Consider the following 19572-nt stretch of genomic DNA (forward strand, 5'->3'; position numbering starts at 1 on the left):
ATTTTCATGCATGTTCATCTATAGTGTGACTTCTTGTATAACACAGACCAACAAATATCACTCTCCAGAAAGGCTTCTTATGGAGACTCAAGAGCTGGATTAATATCTGGAGTTTATTTGCACTACACATCACACACAAATCAGTAAAGGCAACCCACAGAAAGTAAATCAAAGACTTCACCAGTCAGAAGGACAGATATCTGTTTACAAATTAGGTGGAGTTTTGCAGGTGCTCTATAGCCTCAGTGAAAGCTGAGTATGTGAAAAAGCTGCAGAACAGGATCCCTAAGTTTTAACAGACAAGTCATTTGTACTTGCTGCATTAAAATAAAACAAAAAGCTCACGAACTCATCAAAACATGGTTCTTACGCTGCCAAAGTTCTCCACTGTGGATTTCAGGTACAGCAACACATGCTTTACTCCTAGCAAAAGCTGTTCAGGTGGGAGCTGGGAAGCCAAGTCTCTCAGTTTTGCCTGGATGTCATCTTCCAGTAAGGCATTGCTTCCTCTTTCGTAGGCTTTCTTCAGCAAAGTGGTAAATACAGAATCCAGGGTCACAGCAGGTTCTTTGCATACCTCTTTGCATTGTTTAAACTGTTAAAAATGGAAAGAACACAGGAGAAAATAAGTTTAAGAATATTTAACAGTATTACTGAAAAGCTTTTGCAGCCACCCATGTTATGAAGTAAGTTCTGTCCTGGATACACATGCAAAATCCTGGACTGATGCTCATTTCTACTCCAGGAGCACATGCGTGCAAACCCACAATCACAAAGCTAGTCAAAGGTGTCCTGTGGGGAATCTGCACATGGTCACTGCCTGGTTAACACAAAAGCACAGCAACCCCAGCGCAAATTGTCCAGGCATTTCCAACCCCTGCCTAGGAGAACTCCAACCAGCATATACTAGGCTCCTCTGGCTAGAGGAAAGGGGTAGCACTCCTACATTATGCCCCACCGTGCCTGATAGGGAACAACAAGCATGCTGCTGTTCGGGTGATGGCCTAGGACCCTTCAGTCCCGACTTCACTTCCCAACCACACATATTTCTCATGTCATTAAAGAAAAGGCCTTCAGCAAATTCATGTCCCCTACTGTGATCATGAAACAACAAAGATTTAGCCTAGTCTAAATGTACTTTCTGACAGAAATGCAGCCTTCATACATTGTGTTTTTAATAGTTCTGACTCAAGCATTTGAGTGACTTCAAGCATTCCATACCACAGGTTCCTGAGTTTGCTGGGGTATCCAGAGATTATAGTATTGGTTAAAATGGTAGAGCTGAGGATACTTAGAAACTTTCAGGGACTGAAGATCTTTATCATAGAGCTGGAACATCAAGCAGAGAGCGAGGGGATCTCTCTGAGAGTGTAGGACGTCAGTGAAAACAGCAACAAGATATTCTATGATGTGCACTCCTAGAAAAACAAAAACAAAAATGAAACCTCTGTTGATAGAAATGATCTGCATGCGCACACACACTAAGACCACCCTCTCTCTTTAAGGCCTGGGCAACAGTGTTCAAATATTACTAATTTTAAAACTATTGAAATGAATCAAAAAATGTGTGACAAGCTAGACAAATGCTCCTAAGTCACTGAAATGCCTGAAAAAAAATCTGCATACAATAGTCCTTGGTGAAGTATATAATCATCCCACTGTAGGATACATGCTTAGGTTGGCCTCTTCCTTCAAAACAGGCATAAAACTAACTCTGCCTTAACTGTGTTAGGCTATACTCATCCCTATTTTGACCAGCAGAGACCCCAGCCCAGCAGTATAAGAGAGCTAATCTGATCTGATCTGTACTGAGCGGAACATACCCAGGTTAACACACACTGGTTAAATATGGAGGACTTGCCTTTCAAAACGGTGAAAGGCCCACCCCAGGAGCCACTCAACAGCCAAATATACACAGAACTTAGGAGCTCCGGGGTTGGCAAAGCAGAGAGAATCCTGTTCTGAGGCCAACAGCTGCCCCCATGCCTCTTCACTTCACTAGATCCTTTTCTCAAGCAGATGGCCAGAGCTTGGCAACATTTATCCCTGAACTTCATCTCTGAAGTGGAAATTTTCTTTGGAAAACTCATCTATTTCCTACATATTCAGCAGTCCAATCCTCTCTCCCTACTAACTGATCTCAACAGGAGAGCTGCCTATTGTTTACTAAGCACAGCTGTTGAAGCCTCCTCATGATCTGCATATTGTGTGCTTAAACTCTTTTATTGAAGCGCAACTGCCAGCAGGCTGAGGCTGTCCATACAAGGTCACTGCCTCTGCACTGGTCATTAGCCCCTCTGTGCTGTGCTCAGGGTGGTTCCTTGCCTCATCTGGGGTCATTTTCCTCCACTTCCCTGCATCTTGATAGAGAAATGTGGGCTCTCTTGTTCTGCCCTGGGCAAATTTGCTTTCCCACCAAGTTCCCCAGAGTTAAGTGGTAGTTATAGAGAGTCCTCATTTCCATCTCTCTTTCCTACTTCAGAAACCAGGAGACAGCTTCTCTAGGGTCAGAACAAAAGGACAGAGGCACCTCAAACTTCAATGATTCTCTTCAGCAGGGAACACTCTGAATCCATGCCTCCTTCTGCTTGAATGGGAGAGAATAAAATGTCCTGAAGAGCTCACTAGGTAAGAGTGATCCAACTTCCACCCTCAGGGATGATACATAGAAACACAAATACCTGTACCTGTTTCGTTTTCAGTCTGAAGCAACAATTTATTCCTGGCTTCTAATGCAGCAGGGACAACAGCACTAAATGGAAACGTTTGGATAACAGTGTCTTCATTTAAAGTAAACCCAATTTCCTCATCTAAGCCATCGCTGCCCTCAACTAGGACATCCACCATATCGAGGACATCTATTAAGTGAAAAAAAATGTAAGTAGAGGATTCAGACAGACTATAAACCCAAGGAGGGCAGAGTGCAACATTTGAGGAATACAAAGCAGCATCTGAATATCCGTAGCAGAAACAAGATGACAGACATGTTTGCCTAGCTCCTAAATGCAACTGTAAGATCAGCTGCCCTTACAGTATGGTTAACTTTAAGGTCTGGCTTTCAAAACTGCTGTCCAACTGACAGAAGTGAAGGAAAAGGTGCATCACCTACTGCTCTCATGATGCCATCAGGTAAGGACTGCAAGAGCATAATGGTGACAGGAAATACATGTGGGGAAGTAGGAACGAAGCAGCTACTTCTCCATAAAGAGAATTGCCTGAGCAATCCTTGAAGAACTTCCCAGCTCTGTATGGCCAGAGAAACAAATCTTGGTCCTGAAGGAGTCAAAGATAGCTTTAACATATGAACAAGTTACCATGTATTTCATAGCTGGCAGTAAGTCTCTGTAATACAGTCAACCCAACACCACTTCTCCATCTGGTACTTAGTGGCAAGCTACCTCGGTTATCTTACATTTATGTAATTCAAAATCCTATGTATGGACTGTTACAGCAAAACAGCTAGCACATGGTAAGTTGTCCAAGTGTCCACATCTGCAGTATTTTGACTTTGCCTGCAGTAGGGCTGGGACTGGTCCATGAAAACAGAAGGAGCAAAATTCCAGCTCCCTGCTTGGGAGTAAAGGGTCCCCTGAGCACTCCAGCCCTTTGCTCATAGATGCAAGGGAAAGAGCAGCTCCGGGAGAGGAAATGCAACAGATTTCACTTTAGTTAGAAACTGATGATGCAGGATCCTGAACAGAGATCTAAAACACTGCTAAAACAGCATAACTGCATCATAAAATACTTTCTGGGGCAAAGATAAAACTTTGCAATTCAGACTTTGGTTCCAATACCAAACATGCAGTTATAGAAAGCTGAATCCTACAGGTCCTTATATAAGCAGGATTTCTATGGTTACAGCTGGCAGTTTGCCCAATTAGGGCCAGAAGATTTAGCATGAAGCCTTGAAATTCTCTGTTGCTGTGGGAATCACCACATACCATCAATGTGAGAGATGGGGATGCTGACATTATCGGAGTCTTGTTTAAACATATTAACTTGGAGCATACTGGCCTCCTGAACAAGGTCTGCTGCTTTATCCGTATATGGATAGGGATTTGTCACCAGTTTCAGCAGAATCTGTTAACAAAGGTTGAGAGATAAAACATAAGTGCCCAGCTTACAAGGTACACAGAAACCACATCTGGTTAAGAAAGACTCTGGGCTGAAAGTGGTTGAAATCTGGGAAAATTTTTGGAGGAGAAATCATACATGCTTCTCTAGGAATGTGCCTACGGTTACTGATGTACATGAGATACTGGACCTGATCGAGAAAGAAATGCCCATTGCAATTTCACATCTAACGTGCTACCACAGACAGAGTCCCTGGGGAATCACAACCAAAGAGAAGCATTGGGCTTTTAATATTCTGAAAAGTAAACAGGGCATGTCGACTTTTCTTTAAAAGACTACAATTTACTTAAGTCTGATAATTTTGTCTGATATTATCACATAAAGAAAAGAGGAGATAAGTAAGAGCCATCCCCCCATCGCTTTGCCCTAATGTCAACAGTGCTGTAATAACAATTTATCTTTTTTTGATTTAATTTTCCCCCAAATCATTTCACCCTCCTCCCACCCAGGACAACAGAGATGTCAGCTCTGTACAAAGAATAACAATCATTGCCTTTCTGAGGATTCATTCACAGCTCTTTGAAAGGTTTCTCAACAATAGCAACAAAGTAATTAGTTTCCATTAATGCTATTCTTGGTATTGTTTATCCAACTAATTTGAACAGCTGTTACCCTTTCCAAAAATTGAATCACTGCTTCCTTTTCGTCTTCTTTTGTACTATCCAAGTGTTCCAGCCAGATTGAAAGTTCCTTCCATGTATACTCAAACACTCCGCTGTCACGTAAAACCTGTCCAGAAAAGCAAAGGGAGGGGGGAGGGGGAGAACACAGATCCTTTTGTATTCCAACTTTAACGATTTATTCTTCTTAGAAAGAAAAGAGGAACAGATTAATGAAAAGAAGTATCTGCTGTTCACACCCCCCCTCAGTTCAAGAGGCCTCGTTCCCACTCACCAGGGCCACTCTAAACACACAACAGAGTCTCAAGCTGAACACAAGTCTTTAAAACCACTGTAAGGCACTTTTAAAAACAAAAAACAGCCTCCCAAGTCTACATCAATTGGCTTCAGCATAACTAAGATCAAGGCCTTGCATCTTCATCACAGCCCTTTTACTTACTACCCTCTCAGCAAGAGCTGAGATATATAGCATGTAAAAGCATGTTACAGCTGATGAATGAAACTTGCTGAGCTCTGCCAGACATACATTGGCTTTGTAGGAAAATGGCAAAAAGCAGTGCTAGCAGGCTTGGGGCAAAGGAGGACAGGGGTTTAAGAACGACATAAGTAAGAGGCAAAACATGGCTTACTTTCTCACAACTGGGAGCAACTTTCTTCTGCTCCTGTCTTCTCAGAGCCTGCCCTCCTCTCACCTGATATCTGCAGCACAAACCAACTACAGCTCCAGTTGGTTCCCATCCTCACACTGATTGTGTGGATGGGATGGATCCAATATGCAGCCTTTCAAGTACGCTGCCAACAGCTATTCACCTGAATGGATACTAAGCACATTAATGATCTCCCTGTGAACTTTTATTCACATATATTTGGAATACGGGACTTTTACGAGCACCGAGGGACACAGGTACTGGGCCTAAGCATGTGCTAGGGTCAGTATGTATTGGATCTGGAGGTTGCTGTGCTCTCTGCCACTTCTTTGCTCAGAGCATACTGTGCAGGGGTGCAGAGGAAGAGAATCAGCTGCAGGACAGTGCCACAGCCAGGGGCTAATCCACCTTGCTGATCACAGCCTGCAAAAGAGCCCTACTTCGTACAGCTACACTGGAGCTAGGGTCCCTCCCCACCCCGTTGGCATGCGGCCTGACACAAGGCCTACTACAATACTGTCTCACATACTGCAAAAAAACATCTCCCCAAAGGCATAACCAAAGGCACTGACCATTGTCACAGCCAGGATAAAATGCTAGAAGGACTTCTGGTCCAATCAAGTGCAGTCATTTGGTCATCAGCAGTCAGTCACCACAAACTCAAGTGAGGTCAGAGCTGTCATGACACAGAGCACTCGTTCCCACCACCTTAATAAATTGCATTCTTATAATTTCAGTGAAGCAGGCTATACTACTTTCAGAGGGTTGTACTTCTTCACGACCGTACAATGCCATTATAGCAACAAAAAGAAAGAAAAAGTGCGAAACCCTCAAAAACAGCCGGTAGAGGTTATTTTGAACACTACTGATACAATAAAAAGGAAAATCACTGCTCAATTAAATCAAAATGAGGTTACTTTTGCTTAAAAGAGTAAGGCAGACAGGTAGACAAATAAATAGTAGGTTCTGACCACAGCAAGATTCAGGGAGAAACACAGGCATACTTGGGAACAGCGTGAGTAGAGGGATAGACACAATTTTACCACCATGAAGTAATAGGCATTAACACATTTAGAAATTTTTGCCCACATCTATCCTATATAAATTCAGGCTCTTAATTGAAGCATCTAAAATTAAGAACTTGGTGACACCATGCTCCCACTGTGAGAGAAACAGAAAGGAGGAGGAAGAGAAGGAGGAACTGCCATCCAAAGAGCAATCTAGTTGACAGGTGATTTGAACTGCACACCTTGGTAGAACCACCAGCCCTTACTCCCATCACCAGAAGAAACTCTGACTAGCTTCCTAAATCTGGCACATCAGTTAAATGCCTGAAGTTGCATGGGATCAATCTATATCTGTTTCTACCTACACCCAAAATACAGATAAAGTTACCACAGTTCATTTGCTGAACATTTACTCTGTGTACACCATCAGCAGCTGTAAAAATAACACCTCTGCTTACAAGAATCTGACAGGACAATTCATTTAAAGAAAAAAAAAAAAAAAAGAGAAAGGATCCATTTTTAAATAATTAACTATTTTTGGCAGAATCTCAAAATAGAAATATACTTGCAGCTCTCATAGAAATAGGCAGGAACAGAATGTGAAATCTGAAAACATGCCTTTCAATTACATGGCACTATGTTGAAAAATAAGCAAAACACACTCATTAACATCTATTCTTAGCAGCCTTTCTGAGCTCACTTAACTGACCTAACTTCACTGCTTCTGTCTTCTCTTCAAAGAAAATGTAATGGACTGAAAGCAAAAGAGGAAATAAGAATGAGTCAGACAGCCCACATCTCCACTCAGTAAAAGAATCCAAATACACTGGAAAAACTATACTGGGTGGGTTTTGACTGAGATATTCATTATCGCAAGACAAAGCCACCCTGCCTTTGTCAAGGGCTGCAAATTTCAGATGGGAGCTTCGGCAACGGAAGCTGCCAAAAGCAGCCCCAGCAGAAAACCCACAGGGCCCCGAACGCTGCCTGACACTAAATCCACGGTCTTTGTAAGCTCTGTGGGTGCAGGTTCAGTAATCCCCTCACATTAGAGCTGCACACCATTTTGTATCACCTCCCTCTTGCAGAGAAGTGATGACATTTCCTAAGCATGAGTGGCCTGGTCCAAAGCACTACAAACCCTTGGAAAAGACAAAGGTCCAGCTCTACAACAGAACCTGATTCCTGCATCTCATTCCTATGTAAGTGCTTTCACTGAGTGAGAGACAAAATGCAAGTGAAGTCTTTGGGTTGGAGGCACACCTTAACTGTTGCAGGTTTATTAACCATGTTCTAACAAACTCATTCCCCAGCAGTAGGGGCTACTACCTAGGAAGAGAAACACCACACTATTTCTGGCACAAGCCTAGAAATAGAGCTCCTCTGAGAACAGCAGTCAGTCTCCAGTCTCCAAAACACACCCTAGTGCCATGGATTAAGTGCAGCTAAAACCTAATTCAATCACTGTAACTTTGGTTTCATGGACTGGGCATTACAACTGCATCCCATGATTGAACTGCATGCAGAAATTAAATGCAGAAAGCTGTGTGGAAACACACTCATACGTTCCTATTACTACAAGGCTTTGCACAAAGTCACCCCGGTTCCTGCTGGGTCAGGTTGCTTTTAGGACAGCTTTTGGGGTTGTTTTTAATAGAGGTCTCTATCCATATTTAAGTAGCTAAAAGGTGGCTCAGTTTTAAAAAGATACTGAAGCCTCCTACTCCCTTCATGAGATTTGCTATTGATTAGCACTTCTGAAAAGACAAATAGCTCTTATTTAAATGCACAGAAGGGGATTTTAATTGATTTTTAAGACAAGGGTACTCCCTGTTTCAGAGTTAAGACTGTAACCAAACCAGACTATTTTGCAGGGGCAGAGCAAACTAGCTATGTATAAGGCTTTAAGAAGGAAAAAGCAATGAAGTACAGATTACACATCAGGATTTAAAAAAAAAAAAAGTCAAAACTAATCTTTGCTTGATCAAAATCAACACAAACTACAGCAGTTTATTACTGCATCACAACATTTAATTGACCCTAAGAAATAGGCAATCATTAAAAAGGTATCTTCCTCACTGTTCCTTTTCATCTACTGTTGCAGCAAATTCAGTTGACAGTATTTATTTTCACAGAGTATTTAGCTAATAGGTAGGTAGTTTACAGCAATTCCCAAGAACAATCACAGAAAATGGGAAAAAAGGCTTTGCTAGCCACACGCTTCCTTTCCTGGCCACACAGCTTCCTTTCCTAAGCAGCAAGGAATCTGCCCTAACAGAAGTTTTTAGAGCCCTGAAATTTCAGATGAATGGAATATAGTGAACATCCTGGTATTTCAGATCAAAAGCTTACCTTGATGATCAGTTTTTTGGTTGATATTTTCAGATGAGAACGGTTACTTGTAACAAACATTTTCATCAGTAAGTAGAATACCGATTTTTCACCAGACACCTTCTCTGTCTCAGAGACATCCTAAAAGGACAATATATTAAAATTCCTCTCGAACAGTTACACAGTACAGTACTATGTTGCATTGAGACGAATATATAATAAAAGTATATTATTTTATAAACCTGCCCCAAAATACCAAGGCTAGAAATGAGTGGGATGATTTATACTACTTTTGCATTCAGACAGCCAGAAGGTAAGTGCAATAGCTTTTTGGAAAGTGGAATAAGTGAAGAATAGCAGAAATAACCTGAGCGTGCAAGATAAAGACACTTTCCTTCACAATCATCCATTCTCTCTTATAGACCTGTCTTCTTGTATTTTTTTAAGAGACTGAACTTGATCCCAAAGAACAGGAAAACAGTGCAGGTCACACGGATGCTGAACACTTTCCAAATGTCAAATGACACTCCTTATGCCATTTCCCCTGTTTTTCTCAGTGACTTGCATTTGACATCTAACACGCCTAACTCTCAGTAACACTGCCAGATTTGGCTTTTACCTCTTCTGTTAAAACCTGTGTATACTAAAAAGGGCAAAGCCACAAGAATATACTTCAGCAGTTCTCCTCACTTTTCCTTCATGGCTGACTGGATAGGACAGAAAATCTCCTACTAGGCAGGGTCACCATCACAAACCCATGGGTCTCTTTGCTTTCCCCCAAAGCTACACGACTCCTTTCTCTAGACATCTACAGCAGGCTCTCTGCAGCTTTCTTTCACGGGCCTGTAGTAAAGAAGAAAGCAGGAGCCCTGAAAATTTCTAGTAACTAGAGGGAGGAGAGACATCCTTAAGAAATGTCAGATTCTTCACCGGGAATGGATGAAACTACTCCCCTCATTCCCTTGATTTGTAATCTCAAGCTTTCTAACCAAACAGAAATCAGCAAGTTCTCCCTCTTGCCCCTCTCCAAGGAAGAGAAGAGCTGAAGGGACTTTTCCCAGTCCTCTTCAGGGCAGGTAAAAAATTCTGTCCTTGCACAAAAACTTTTCAGCTCAGAAAGGATTCTTTATTAATGTTAAGGCTACAGTTCCTACTGGCACTACAAAAGGGTCTCCTGCTGAGGCATACGGATTGGGACTAGCTTAAAACCATTCAGTGACAGATGTAAAGATCTGAGGACAACAGGCCAAAGAAACATAAGCTTGCCTTGAAGACTCTTACCTGTACTCTGAACCAGGCAAATTTATTTGCAGGCAGTTCCAAGGCCACCTTCAATATATGGTACTGCAGAACAGGAGGGATCTCCTCTCGGAGGCCCTTTTCAGTGACGATACCTGAAGTTTGAAAGCAATATAATCAGCTTTGATATTTCTTCCTGAGATTGTCAGGAACACAAACCATATAAGGTTTCAAAACATCAGTGTGAGACAATCAGGCAATTCAAAAACTTTCAAGCCACATGATCCCCCACTACTACTATTTTTGGCTGACCTAAGGCTGCAACCCAGCCCTCAGCAGGGAGAGCCTAACACCTGCCCCTGACACCAGCTATCAGTGGTGCAAAGGAATACAAAAGTCTTCTATCAATCTCAGCAACCCCGAAAAGCTGCCTGCTACAGGAAGTGAAGAAGATGGATAAAACCAGAGACCAAAACTTAGAATTTAATCCAATGACAAATGTTAATGCTTACACTATTACAAAATTTGTTACAGGCAGCAGAACTTAGCACTTATATCTTTTCCCACATCACTTTTACCATCTGCTTACAATGACTGCTATTGCATAGCCTCAGAATTAACCACCTTACAGGTCACAGAGCCATGAAGAGACCCTCTCAGTGTGCTCCAAAAAACTCAACCTGCCCACACTTCAACTGCAGTCTGAGAACAACTGTACAAAGCTTTGGTGTTACTGTGCTTTTTGTACTCATTATAGTATCTTTATGGTTCACATTAGAGAGAGAACAATGAATTAAAAAAAGGCAGCACCACCCCAAAGTTCCAACCAACAGTAAGATCAGACAATAAAATTGTACCAGCTGTTTAAACACACATTGCTACAAAGTAGAAAAATATGCTGCCTTTAGAGTGTATGTTCTGATCAGGGGGAGGGGAAGGAATGACAGAACTCTGAAGTGGCATCTGAAAGAAGGAAATTTCATGATTTAAACCATCACACTCTACCATACCCCCTTTCATCAAAATTAATATCCAGGCTTGCTTTATTAAGGTTTTGAGAGAATGACACTTCCTTTTCCATCCTATTCCACTTCACTATTTCATCCTGTAACAAAACATACTATTAAAGAGATTTCTGTCTCACAAAGAGGTGTCCTGCCTTTTGTCCATTTTGGAAAAAAAGCAGATCAATACCAGAAATAATGGGATAAACACAGTATGTGATTTTGTGAGTCACTGACTATACAAGCCAACTAAATATGCTTTGACAGAGGGAGAAAAAACCTTATGCATGTGACTTTATTCACAGTTTGTTCATTTAAAAACTCTTTTTCCCCTAACAGACTTTAATTAAGGCATTTACATAACTCCCATTCTTATGCATCCCAGACCTGCCTAGAACACAGACACTTGTTCTAGTTTGGTGGCCTACAGGCTCTGCTGGCCCATGGACAGCAGCATTGCCCAAACAACATTTTGCACTTTTCTCCGGTCTCAATTTTAAATGGTTGTATTCGCTGTAGCCACAAGCAGTCCTGGAAGATCTTGCCTACAACCCATAAATTGTGGCTCACCATCCTTACTGCATTAAATGGGTACAGCATGTCTCTATTTACTTTAGCTGTACAAAGAGGAATACCCCCAGTGAACATGACATCAGAGACCAAAATACAGCAACACTGCTAATGAGCTTCCTGATACAGATTTTCTTCAGGAGGTAATACCATGCTGAATACTGCTCTTCTCCCCACACACTGCAAAAATCATGATAAAAGTAAAACAAATGAGCCAAAAACTCCACAAGGCAGCAAGTGGAAAAATTACTTAATGTTAAGATTTTCCAGAGGAGACTCGTGAATTTGTATGTGATTCTCCCCCTCCCCCCAAACCTTCTATGAACGATCCTGTTAAAAAATTTCTGTATCATTGCAGCTAAGAAGAGTTTGTAAAGTTTGACCTAGATGAAGGGATACAGTGCACCCTCAGTTTGCTGACGATAGAAAACTGGCACCAGAGGGTTGTGCTGTCATAAAGACGGACCTCAACAGGCTGGAGAGATGGGCAAAGAGGAACCTCATGAAGTTCAGCAAAGGCAAGTAGTGCAGGGTCCTGCACCTCAGAGGAATAACCCCATGCACCAGTACAGGCTGGGGGCCGACCTGCTGGAAAGCAGCTCTGTGGAGAATGACCTGGGAGTCCTGGTGGACAACAAGTTGACCAATGTGCCCTCGTGGCCAAGGCGGCCAATGGTATCCTGTGTGGCATTAAGAGCAGCATTGCCAGCAGGTCGAGGAAGGGGATCCTCCCCCTCTACTCAGCCCTGGTGAAGTTGCATCTGGAGTACTGTGTCCAGTGCTGGGCTCCCCAGTACAAGAAAGACATGGAGCTACTGGTATAAGTCCAGTGAAGGGCTATTAAGATGATTAAGGGACCAGATCTCTCATATGAGGAAAGGCTGAAAGAGCTGGTACTGTTCAGCCTGGAGAAGAGAAGGCTCAGGGGGGATCTTATCAATATGTACAAATATCTGAAGGGAGAGTGTAAAGAGGATGGGGCCAGACTCTCTTCCATGGTGCCCGGCGATAGGACAATAGGCAATGGGCACAAACTGAAACACAGGAAGTTCTGTCTGAACACAAGGTAAAATCTCTTTACTGTGAGGGTGACTGAGCATGGAACAGGTTGCCCAGAGAGGCTGTACAGTCTCTATCCTTGGTGATGTCCAAAAGCCATCTGGACAGGGTCCTGAGCAACGTGCTCTACGTGACCTTGCTTGAGCAGGGGAGTTGGACTACATGATCTCCAGAGGTGCCTTCCAACCTCAACCTTTCTGTGATTCTGTGAAATAACTTACTTATAATGGATTATTGACATAGGCCTACAGGAATTTTGCACCCATATTCTCATTAAGCGTTGCATATATGTCTTCCTCAGAAGCATTAGAATTAAAACCCCATAGAGGAAAAAATTTTGCAAGAATACTACCACACCAAGAGGAAGACTGTAATGCAATCTTCGTCTTACAGCAAGAGTGAGCATAGCAGAGCACCTATGGAATCTGAGAGGACAGAGTGCCAGAGCACTGCACAAACAGCAATAGTAAATAGCAATCCAATGAAGAAACTAAAATAGGTTACTTTTTGAAAACTGTTCTTTCTCTATCTGTGCAGTAAATAAGCAGCAGTAGTAAAAGTAAACATTCCCCTTCTGCTGGGGACTTTGCAAATAGCCTGTAAAAGCAGTGAAGATAATAGAAATACCCATAACATACCTTTAAGCAGCTTGCTAAAATCAAAGTTGCTCCGTGCTACCAAATGGGGCACAACCTTCTGATAAAGGCATATGACCTGAAGTAGTGCAGCTTTCAGAAAGAGTGTTTCGGCACCATCTGAACCTAAGCAAAAACAAAATGTTGACATACCTAGTTTCTCCTTCCTCTACACCAAGAAAGCATAGTGTAGCTGCTACATTATCCAACATGAGAATTATTGATTATATTTCCAATAGACTTGCCTATGAACCGACCAGTTATCTTCCTGACTAACAAAGTAACAGGAAAAAAAAATCATTATGGAATCCCCGGTTTCATCCCCCAGTATTACTGTCTGAATACTTTCAAAACGACATCATCTTATTCACTGCTTAAATTGGCAGTTGCCATTTTAAATTTGATTATAAAGTGCTTACACATATAAAGACAATTTCAATATTTTGACACCCATTAGAGGAATCCAATCAGTCCCACTGCTGTTCAATTTCTGAACAACAGAAAAAAAGTAAGAAAGGATATGGTCAGGATGCTGGGTTTGGAGGACTGTATTTTTAGCCAATGCCAGGTAGGTTTGACTGTGGGAAGTACAAGAGACAGTGCACTAATATATTACTAATTTATCACATCAGTTAGAAGTTTCTTTCTTTCCCTTCCCATATTCAAAATAATACTTTCCAAATGTGAACTCCTGGGAGGGTGAAGCCAACAAAAATCTGCATGAGAGAAAACCCATCCCCAGCTAAGGCAGCCACTTAGTTCTAAGGAAAAGCCATTTCAGCAGCCAAATACTCTTTTAGTTTATGACCAGAGGACACATAAAAGCTACTTGTTATCCAGTCACTAATGAAAGAAAGCAAAATAAATGAAGGACAGCCAAATTTATTTTTTTTTACACCTATTTTTTTCCTGCTAACTGGGTCTGCCTCAGGGAGCCACGAAGAACTGGATGGATACCATGCATAAACTTTGTCATTCTTTGCCAGTGTCTCAACTTCCATTAAGAAAAAAATTCTCTAGCTGTCATACTGCAAATAAAGCTGTAAAAGGTGAGCTGAGGGTAACTGATATGGTGCTATCACCCCTAGTGTGCAAAGAAACTAAAGCAGCAGTTCTTTAGAGATGAACTACTTAACTGGTCTGAGCAGGCATGCTACCAATTAAGTTCCTTAGAGTGTCAGTGTAAACAGCTTATTTTGCTGCATGAAGCCATACACGGAAAGACACACTCTGATGATCCCTCTGCTCCAGAACGTCCCAGTGTGGAGTATGCCCTGTGAAGGGCATGACGCTTGGAAGTTTATCTTCAGTCAATAAAGAAAACATTGCAGGCTGCTAGCTAAGCTACGGAGAGTGCTAAAAATTCCAGTTCCCTGCAATGGGACTATGAAAGTATGTCTTTTGGGAGGGGCACTGTTCAATTTTTGTGAAAGCACAACTGAACTCTTCACTCCACCCCTCTCCCCATCTTCCAATGCCTGCACATTTCCACCCCTGTGCTACAGCAATACAAGCAGTCGTGTAGCCACAGTAGCTAACAGGCTCACAAAAATTATCTCATGGAAAAGCTTGACTGGAGGATGAAAAAGAACACCAAAAAAACCTCAGAGTTATTTTTCAGACAGATCAGTTTCCTTGCCCATTTTATTGTGCGGCTGCAAAATGCCTGCACTAGGACAGGAGGGGCAGGGAGAGCAGAAAGTCAGATTGCATAACTTCTTAGTAGCAATGCCAACTTATTTGCCAAATTGTGTTCTTAAGCAATTCTGACACTGGCCAGAATTAAACTGCCCAAAGAACAGAACAAAGCAAAGCTGAACAGTAAATGCTAGGAGTGACATCTGGACTCTGCTGAAGTTAACTACCTAAAAGGGGATGACAATTTCATGACACCCATTCACACACAGGTAAGAAGGGATGACTCCATCTGCTTTACCTACCATGTGGTTCAGCAACTTCTGCTATCTCAGTCATGGCCTTCGCAGCGGAGATGGTGCTTTCCCTTTTCTCCTCTTGCCCATCATGATGTTGTCTCTCTTGCTTCAGAAGTGACTGCCAGACAGCCACTATATTGTTCATGTCTGGTAAAAGCTAGAAGCAAAAAGAGTAAATCACAACAGATCTCCTGTACTAAGGAACACCACTCTGATTCAACAAACTAATGATAGGTTTTGCTGGTCTTCAGAAAGTTTGCAATTGATCTTGTAAGCAATCTGAAAAAGATCTGAAATCAAGTAGTTTAACTTCAGATCTGCAGAACATAAATACTGGAAAGAGGATTTTACTGAAAAAGTTAATGTTTGAAAAAGTTAATGTTTAAAGTTTGTGTTCTAAGTCCTCTGCCCCTTTGAAAAGGCACTTTACGGGTTCCCAAGCTGCAACCATCTGGGCAGAAAGCGCAGCACAGGAGTAGTTACCTGCCACATAATGACTCTTTCTACACCCTGACTCTCTTTTTACTTCATACCTTGCCGACTGCTTCTCTGTAGTGCTGTATGAATTCCTGCATCATCGACAGTGTGTAGATTTCTGACTTTTGCCAAGTTTCTTCATTCAAACAGTGCTCAATATTCTTCAAGGCTCTTCTCAGAACTGTTGATATAAGGGATAGGATGCTGTGCTTCACTACTTTGCTGGGTAACTAAGAGAGGGAAGCTAAATTAATGATGCATCAATACCTCTTCTTATGCTTTATACACAATCCGTATTCTGAATATATATTAACATTCACAAATAAATTATTTACTTCCTAAAGCTAAGCTTGCAAGAAAGTCTGTAGGTTTCTGATTTCCAGCCCAAACTGCTTGTGAGTACTGGCAGAACTGGGGTTTGTGAATGGCTCTTACAAGCATTATCGACAGGATTTAATTCATGTTTCAGTGCTTCCCCATACCAGGTTTACACTGGGATAGACAATATAAAACATATGCAATTAATTGACTTAAGAAGCTTCTTGGATGATCACACACTTAAAATCAAACAGTACTAACAGGACAGAAAAAGCCACTGACATATTATAAACTGCTCTTACATTTAGTCCTTGGGTGAACATTATTTTATTGCACACTGCAGGGACGGTTGTTACCATCACCATAGAAAGCAGCCTCGGAAGAGGAATAAACTCTGTAGTCTTAAAAGAATTGGAAATCTCTGGTTGAGCCTCATAGATCTGAAACAAAAATAATAACTTAAGCAAAATTGACATAATTCTACAGATAACAGCTTCTTCTGGGGAGCATTTTACAAAAGAGCTTCTATTCGTCACAGGTAGTAACAACAGTATTAGATGTCAATTTTTTTGCAGGAATGCTACAGAGCATCTCCCAAATTCCTATTCAGTTTTCTAGCTGAGCTTCTATGTTGCTTCATCTTGAAAACCAGATGATCAACAGGAGGTTTCCCACTACTTCTTATGCCAATTCCTTCTTTCCCGTTTTAGCTAAATGTTTATACAGCCTCCTGCTCTGACAGCAGCTTTTTACCAAATGACCTTCCCTATGTCTACACATTTTTAAGCAGCTGTGGCTCTAAGCCATGCCTCATTTTCCTTAGCACTCACAGAAAACAGGATGCCACTTCCTTCCCCCTCTCCCCCTCCATTTACTATCTTCAGCATTTAACAGCATCCTGCTGCTTCTTTCCTAACATACCTACAGTAATTGATGTTATTTCAGAAGCATTATGTTCTTCCTGTTTAGCTCACTTAAATCTCAATCACCTAACTTCACCATTGCTGGACTGGTTTGTTTTTAAGACCATTTTTTATTTGAAATACAGTGTCTGTCTGCTTTTTTAGTGATTTCAATAAACTCCGTAAAACAGCAGTGTGCATTTAAAACTGAGAACACAATACATCTTCAGATACGGGAGAATGTGTCTCATCTACCACTCCAGCCGATCATCAGCTTAGTTCCCCTGAAATCAATGAACTCTTGTTACTTGTCACTAGCAAGACCCGGGCTAAGATCACAAACTCAGAATTAGTTTACATCTAACATGGCTACACCACAAGCTGGCTGGGCCCATGTACTAGACAGTACCCAAAAGCAGTAAATTTTACACAGCAATGGTAGAACTTGCAACGCACTGTAATAGCTATCAGTAAACAACTGGAATCAAAGGTAGGCTTACCAGTCTACTACCAAGTTCCTTTGCTTGATAGCTTCTCTATAGGCCAGGAATGTTTGATTTACCATCATTCCTATTATGATTTTGTGTAATTCTGCACTACTGTTTAACTAAAATTACTTCATTTGGGGGGGTGGGGAGAACATTAGAATTTCTGTGGAGTAGAGCTGTGCATCATTCACACACTTACCTTTTTTAATAACTTGATATTGTCCATCCAAGCCGACTTCAGTCTAGGAACAAAGGAATACTGGGTGTCCTTAAAGTACCTGTTCAGTAAATCTGGGCATACTTTAAGAATATTCACCACAAGGTCAGCAACCATTTCATCTTCTGTTGCAGTTTTTAAACCAAGCAGAAAGCGCAGAAGCACCACATTTCCTCCTCTGTTGAAGATAAGAAACATGCTTAAAAATCTCTACTTGGATATTTTACATGTAATATTAACTCTACAACTCCAAATTGATATTGCAATGCAAAGGGTTAAATCTCTTCTAACTGTTGCCAGGGTAAATCCAAGACCTCTCACAATGCTGCCATAATTTCTTGAGTTTATACTGAGGAGAATAAGACCTCAATTTAGCTGCAGGTTTTCTGCATGACAAACAATAATTAAAAGGGAACATCACCAAAATGTTCAAAAAATATTCTGAAACAAACTTCACAAAGCTGAAAACATTGAATTACAGCTTAATACTGAACTGGGAAGTATTTTCTGTGGTCTTTCAGTCTCATTTTTTAAGGTTTCTTCCGTATGTCTCTAAACAAAGCGAGAATACTGCCAATACCAGAACAATACTGGTTAAAATTTTGCTCAAAGCAAGAAACATCCTGTTCTAGTACCACTTAATATTAGTACCTGCTACTACCACCTAACGTCTTCATTGCCCAACTGACGAAGCATAAGATCACCTTAAGAGAATCCCTCCATGGCATTACAAGAGCTAAAATTTTACCAATCAGTCACAATCTGAGTGCACACATATTTTAACTGGTTAGCCAATGGAAACTGTAGGGCCAATAGATGTATCCACATTAGGTGTTCTGGCATTACAGAAATCAATGGTGACATTCTATCAAAATCTGGGATAAACTGTCTATAGTTCTACAAAATGTACATTACACTAGATACTTAACTGTGCTCTGGTTTACATTACAGCTTTGTTTCTTTACGCTCACATTAAAAGTCCATGGTCCAAAGATCACACCTTACAATAACAGACTTGGTGTCTATTCAGTTGTTCATGGGGATGGCTCAGAGGAACGCAACCACTCCCTCTAGGCCCCTACGAATAGAGCAGAGAACTCTGCCTACTACAGTACAGACACATAAGGAGACCTAATAGCCTGATCTTGGGAAGATAAAATAGAAGAAATACAAAAAGAAATTTAATCAATATATTTCTCTCTTTTGCCACAAGTTTTTGAGATAGAAGCAAAGTTACTTGCAAAGGCCTGGAAGGGCAGACAAGATGACTGGAAAGGTTTCTTTTGTTTCTAGCACAAACCTAGCACAGCTGATTGGCCACTTACCTGCCAGAAGTTCCAAGACTGGGATCATAGAAAGTTATGCCATGTTTCAGAGAGCAGCAGATGTCCATTAAGAAATTATGAACAAGTTCTCGTACCATGACCTTTCCCACCTCTTCAGAACCTTGCGTTACCTATAAAACCCAAAAGGAATCAGAAAGACATACAATTTTCAATACCACGAAAGAAAATCTTACATCAATTTCACTTTTCTCTAAATTTTATGAAACTACTTTTATACAGAAATACTAGAGGATAATTTGGCTTTTGTTCAGATGAACACAGTAAATCTCAGTTTCTGTATTAAACACATTAAATATTACAATACTCTTTGTTTCAAGGAAAGCAAACCCCCCCCCCCAAATTCAGGTATGTATTTACTTTCAACAAGACATTACTGATCTAGGGCTTTCTGGTAAGAACCCAGGTAGATCAAGACAGAAAAAAAGCAAAGCTAAAGAAAAGTAGTGATGTATCATTTACACAAATGGAGGCAAGGCCATCCTGGGACTTCAAAGGCTAGGATCTAAAACCAAATCTGAAATATCCAACTTTCAACCCTACAGCCCAGATCCAGAGCAAGAAAGTTCAGAAAGAAAAAAAAAAAATCACTGAATCCTTCAGCACAAAGCATGTAAAACAAAGATTGTTTGTTCTTTGGGCCGATT

At 41.2% G+C, this 19572-nt stretch overlaps 1 protein-coding gene across 3 annotated transcripts in view; it reads right to left on the reverse strand.

The window, feature by feature from the left end:
* URB1 (URB1 ribosome biogenesis homolog) overlaps positions 1 to 19572 on the reverse strand; it is a 58514-nt gene that overhangs the window by 27770 nt on the left and 11172 nt on the right. For 2 of the 3 annotated variants that reach the window (XM_064524200.1, XM_064524189.1), the window contains exons 8-20: positions 18908 to 19038; positions 17565 to 17760; positions 16278 to 16415; positions 15714 to 15887; positions 15187 to 15337; positions 13250 to 13372; positions 10021 to 10133; positions 8761 to 8880; positions 4747 to 4863; positions 3942 to 4080; positions 2682 to 2858; positions 1222 to 1418; positions 371 to 595 (exon numbers count right to left, since the gene is read on the reverse strand). In XM_064524200.1, the coding sequence (XP_064380270.1) occupies positions 371 to 595; positions 1222 to 1418; positions 2682 to 2858; positions 3942 to 4080; positions 4747 to 4863; positions 8761 to 8880; positions 10021 to 10133; positions 13250 to 13372; positions 15187 to 15337; positions 15714 to 15887; positions 16278 to 16415; positions 17565 to 17760; positions 18908 to 19038 (2001 nt within the window). The remainder of the gene's footprint in view (positions 1 to 370; positions 596 to 1221; positions 1419 to 2681; positions 2859 to 3941; positions 4081 to 4746; positions 4864 to 8760; positions 8881 to 10020; positions 10134 to 13249; positions 13373 to 15186; positions 15338 to 15713; positions 15888 to 16277; positions 16416 to 17564; positions 17761 to 18907; positions 19039 to 19572) is intronic. The other variant, XM_026103582.2, reaches the window with a different exon arrangement.

The sequence above is a fragment of the Dromaius novaehollandiae genome, chromosome 1 (assembly GCF_036370855.1).
Source record: "Dromaius novaehollandiae isolate bDroNov1 chromosome 1, bDroNov1.hap1, whole genome shotgun sequence".
Taxonomy (NCBI): domain Eukaryota; kingdom Metazoa; phylum Chordata; class Aves; order Casuariiformes; family Dromaiidae; genus Dromaius; species Dromaius novaehollandiae.